Source organism: Juglans regia, chromosome 7, assembly GCF_001411555.2.
Source record: "Juglans regia cultivar Chandler chromosome 7, Walnut 2.0, whole genome shotgun sequence".
Taxonomy (NCBI): Eukaryota; Viridiplantae; Streptophyta; class Magnoliopsida; order Fagales; family Juglandaceae; genus Juglans; species Juglans regia.
In genome coordinates this window covers 39,820,280-39,825,982 of record NC_049907.1, presented here as the reverse complement: position 1 = coordinate 39,825,982, position 5,703 = coordinate 39,820,280, and the positions used below count along the sequence as shown (strand labels likewise).

At 32.9% G+C, this 5,703-nt stretch overlaps 1 protein-coding gene across 1 annotated transcript; it reads right to left on the bottom strand.

The window, feature by feature from the left end:
• Positions 1–1,678: 1,678 nt before the first annotated feature.
• Positions 1,679–2,125, bottom strand: LOC109006686. The gene has a single exon (XM_018986053.2). It carries the CDS (start codon positions 2,123–2,125, stop codon positions 1,679–1,681), a length of 447 nt encoding a protein of 148 aa, XP_018841598.1.
• Positions 2,126–5,703: the final 3,578 nt, after the last annotated feature.

Genomic DNA, 5,703 nt, shown 5'->3' with positions numbered 1-5,703 from the left:
CATATGGTAGATATCTCTTTAGTGATATCATGTGAACTAATTAAGGAGGCATGTTATCATCTTTTGGGTTTATTACAGAATTCAGGGTTGAATTTTTACATTTTTATAATTTAGACCTAGATTTTAATTTTCACAAATTGGTTTTTGAATTTAAAGCACTCACAATTAGATATCTCAATCAATTTTTCGTTAATTGACAATTTCACGTGACATTAGTTTGAAAACTTTATAATGATTAGATAAGAATTTTGTGAATTCTAATTTGAGGTGAGATGAGATGAGAATTTTGTGAATAATAATAAAATAGTTTGTTAATAATAGTAAAATAGTTTGAGTTGAGTATTTTTTAGATTTTGAAAAATAAGAGAGAAAAAGTTGAATAAAAGATATTATAAAGATAAAATATTGTTATAATATTATTTTGTTTATTAGAGATTTGAAAAGATTGAATTTTTTTTTTTTTTTTTTGAAAAGTTTGGAAAAATTGTAATGATTAGTTTGAAAAAGTTGTAATGGTTAGTTTGAAAATCTTGTATTCAAAATGATGTTTGGGAAGGAAATGAGATGAGAATTTTGGAATGAAACCTATTTCCAAACAAAGCCTCAAGTCATCAATTTATAAAAATTTTCACAAATTTTCACACAAAATACAATAAATAATTCAAAAATTTTAAATAAAAGATATTAAAAAAATAATATTATAATAATATTTTATTTAACTTTCAACTTTCATCTCATTTCAACTCACTATCTCAAACTCATGTATTGATTACGTAATGAATCCGAATTTTTTAGTAGTCTAGCTGAGAGCTATTGTCTAAATTAATCATTTTGAGAGTAATCGCAAAATAAATTACGGTTTGATGATGATTTGTGTATTTTTTTTTATCTAAATCTTTGAGAAGAGGGTGTGAGCTCTGAACAAGATTCTCAATAAGTTTTTACCAACATTACACGAAATAATACATTGAAGTTATTTTTAGTATGTTTTATAATATTAAATATTATTCATATATAAGTTATCATGTCTTTCCCAAATTCTTAGATAAAATATAATAAATAATTTAATATTTTAAAATTCTAAAATAATAATAATATTAAAAAATAATAGTTTAAAAATATTTTATTTATTTTTTAATTTTTATTTCACCTTATCTTATATCAACTCATTATCTAAATCGCACGCGAGGGTAAACACATTTTTACTAAAAACTGTACGGACGCTACAATTTTTGAGTAGGATCCTCCTATTTGGTCGAGCCGGCGTGCGGTCTAATGCAGACTGTGCACTTTTTTTTTTAAATATTTTTTAAATAGTTTTAAATATTTAAAAAAAACACACTAATATATTAATAGTAAATTTTTTAATAATTAAGAAAAAAATTAAAATATGTGAACAATCAAACTCAGGATAAAATAGGAGCAGACTAGCATTTTTCCTTAAAAAATGTTGGATACAGTCTTCCCATACAATCGGCACGTAAACGGTATTGATGTGGAAAAAACAAAATGCGTTTCCTCTCTGCGTTTCAGTTTCTTCCTCAATCCCCCTTTCTCTCTGCATTTCCTTTAGTTCCCCTCCCTCTCTGCGTTTCCTTTCTTCCTCATTCCCCCTCCTCAAGAACTCTCTTTCTCGATCCTTTCATGAAGCACATCCCGTCGAAGACGACGAGTCCCCTCAAAGCGCCGAAAAAACCTCGAAGTCATGGTGAGGCGGTTTAGTGGGTTTTAGTGGGGTTTTGGAGAAGCATTGGCGGCGAGGGAGTGGATGGCAGCCACGTAGGATGAGGGACTCGGCTACCTCGTTGGAGTCTTGAGGGAAGAGAGAGAATGGGGTATAATTCATATATCGGTGGAGGAGTTCTGGGTGGTAGTGGCAGGAGGTGGCGATGGGAGAGAAGAGGGAGTAGAGGAGGAGATCCGATGGTATGGTGGTGGTGGCGACGATAGCTTTGGTGGCAAGATTAGGAGTGGGTTGGAGGCGGGTGAGGCGATCAGGGACTAGAGGTGGAGCTGGGGGTTTCCCAGAGGTTTGAATTGTGGAGGAGAGATGGTAGAGGGAGAGGATGTTGGTGGCCACCATGTCTACGAGAAGTAGCAGATTTAGACTCATGGTGAACCCCATTTTTCTACCTCCCTTGTTCAGTCTCTACAGCTTTTGCTTTTAGGAGGATCTCTACTCTCTAGCTTGCTTTTAAGCTTCACTGGTTGTTTGGCTAATCAATGAAAGTAAAGTTAAAAGCTTTAAGATCTTATATGTGAGATCTTCGGGTGCAAGATTCAGATAATGCACATGCTTTCTTTATCTCTGCTTCTTCCCATGGCTGTTACGAGGAACTGTAACGGAGAAGGAGAGCAAAAGTTTTGCCCTTTATAATCAACGGAACTATCGATGAACCTTTTTGGGATGAACTCTTCTGGGTTCTTCCAGTATTGGGGATCTCGTCCTATTGCCCAAGTGTTAACTTGTATGACTGATTGAGGGTTAATGTCGTAACCGTTGAGCTTGAAGGGTACCATGGTTTGTCTTGGGAAAAGCAAAGTGGCTGGAGGGTGTAACCTAAAAGTTTCTTTCATTATCATCTTTAGGTAAGGAAGGTGATTCGTGTCAATTTCAATGACTCTTCCTTTGTTTCCAACGATTTTTCTGACTTCATCTTGTGCTCTCTTCGTCACTTTTGGGCTCCTAACAAGCTCTGCCATTGCCCATACCATGGTAATTGCACCAGTGTCAACTCCACCTAAGAAGAGATTTTGAGGACACAAAAAATTTTGCATTTAGCAGATGAAAACCTCAATTAATTTTTAAATATAAAGCTTGAATACGATAAAATGGAATTAATAGCCATGGGGCAAGAGATAAAAAAAAAAAAAGTAACAGAGAAGGAGAGCCATGAAATCTGGAACCTCAAAAAGTTTGATGAAAATCAAGTAGATTTGGTTGGGATGTTGTAACACCCATTTCTCGTAGACTAGGAGTGTAACGTATTTTTTATAAAATAAACCTGACAAGAGATCTCATATTTCATAAATGAAATTAGAATTTATTTTGTAGAAAATGTCTAATAAAATGTCTTCCAAAAATATTAAATGAATAAACTGAATAAATTTATGTCATAAAAGTAAATTTTTATTCTAGAAAGTCTGAAATTAAATCAACTGTTCCTTCTAATCCTGGTCTGCCTGCTCGTATTCATCATTCTCACCTGGGTGGTTAAAAATATGAAAACAAACTAAAATGAGTCGAAGACTCAGCAAGAAATCCATCACAACATAAACATAATAAATATAAGGTTTTCATAAAAGTTTTCATGCTGATAGTTTAAATTCATGACCGTTCATACTGATGTTTATGCTATGCATGATTAATTTATCTGAATTAAGTGACTGAACTGACTGATTTATTTGATTTAACTGATTGATCTGATTGTCCAACACACTTAACACTGTGTGCGAGGTTGTGCATCGGCCCCACGTCCCTTGGCCGTGATTGTAGCCACTAATAGTATTTTGGCATACTATGGTGGACCACGCTGGAGCCAGTGGCTTGCATATCCACCCTGAAACTGAACTGCATTGGTACCATGCATCTGAATGGCCATTTGATTAACTGATATGATTTTATCTTGCACTTGAACTTAAGATAGTTTACGTGTCTTATACACATGAGATGCATGACATAATACATACATAATTATAATTCTGAATTTGAACATAATGCAGAATGACATGATCGTATGATATGCTGGATGACATGTTTGCACATGACATGAGTGGTGCATAAATAATGGCTGTCAATGAACTTGCTTGAATAATACTTATATATAAATTGAAATGTGATGATCCTAATTTGTGATCAAATTACTTACCTCGCTGTGCTTCTTCTTGAATATCACTTCGTAACTCGACATCTATACGCAATAATAACTATTACTAAATCTGTTTGGGAACAATATGAACTAATATCCTACTAAATTAAATTCATAATATAAAAGATAGTCAAATAAATCTTTGTGTAACACCATAATCAATAAATCCTGATATTTAAATTACTTAAATACTAATAACATATTATAATTTAGTAGAATACTTGGCTATTTCAAATAAGTCATAAAAATCCCAAATTCTTAAAATAAGTTTAATTTCTTAACATAATTATTCAATCTTATAAGAAATCTAATAAATATTAATATCATTTTAATACTCTTAACCTATTTCTTTATTTTAAATTTACAACTCTAATAGCATAAATATACCAAAATCTATTATAATAACGTTAAAGATTCATTTCATACCATAGATTTAAAGTATTTAAAATAAAATATTTAAATACTTACAATTTACTATTGAAATTTAATTGTAAAATTAATAATAAATAATATAGTTTAAAATTCTTTAATTGTTTTCTATAGAAAAGTAAGGTTTCTGTAACATAAAGTTTATGGCTAAACAAATGTAAACCAAGCTCAAATTAAAAAATAAAGCCCAAGATTACAAGTCAATATCCTTTCAGAGTAAACTTAACTCACAATATAAGTATGATAAAAATCAAGTCCAAGTAAACTGCCATGGCTTATAACCAAAGGGTAGCAACGTAAAAACTCTAAAATAATCTTCATAGTAGATATAGGAAAGTTACAAGGCAAGGTGTTTATGCCTAAAGTGCCTTTTGTCTTTTTTTATTTTTTATTTTTCGCCATGGCGTGGTGTCAACGACTCCCCACCGCTTGCGTCGAGCGACTGTACATAGAAGAACCAGAGGATTAGGGAAATCAATGCAGAATGCTCAAAATAACACATACGAATTTTCTCCTAGTGGGTCACCGTGGTACTTTTCCAAGCTTCCACGGGAGTCTGATCCCACCAATCTTTATTGCAGCAAATGGAGCCACGACATGGGGGCTGTCGAGATGAACCTACGTGCGTACTTTCCTTAAGCCATCTAGATCTCTTCCTTTTTCTATCTGGTTAATTAATTTCATGTTCAAAATGTTTATTCCAATATCGGCAATGATGGATGATCTCAAACACCATTATTGACTTTAAACAATCCAAAAGCCTCGTAAATGCCAGCACTGATTGACCTGTTGTATAGTCGTTGTGAAGTTGATTTCTTTTAGATTTTTTGTCGCTCTCGTTATTCTGAGAAAAAAGAGTTTTCTTGTTTCTTAATACATACTAGTACTGCTCGTCTTAATTTATGCAACAGTTGGTCCGTTTGAGCAGAACTTCCGCGGATACCGAACAAAAGAAGAAAAATGGTTGTCCAGCAGAGATGAAGTTACAACCACACTCAAGCCGACGTGTCAGAAAAATGATAAACTCATGATATATATTGTAAGAATAACAAAAGGAATGGAAGAAGAAGAAGCAGCAGAGAAATAGAGAGAAAAGTAGAGGAGAGAATCTTATGAGAGCATTGCCTCACTTCTTTAATTCGTGGTAGCATATACAAGTTGCAGCTGCCTTTATGTACAGAAGAAGAAAACAACTCTAACTAACTATAGAATAAAGGAATATGTACAATTGTGTAACTAACTCTGAAAATACATAAAATTACATTACAATTCATCTAAAGAATTGACTTTCTAGTAATTTGACAGCAACATTTACACAAGCAGTAGATGCATTTGGTTCTGACTGAGGATGCATATCAAGTCCATTGACATTGCCTTCAGTAGTTGAACCTTGATGATCTTGTGA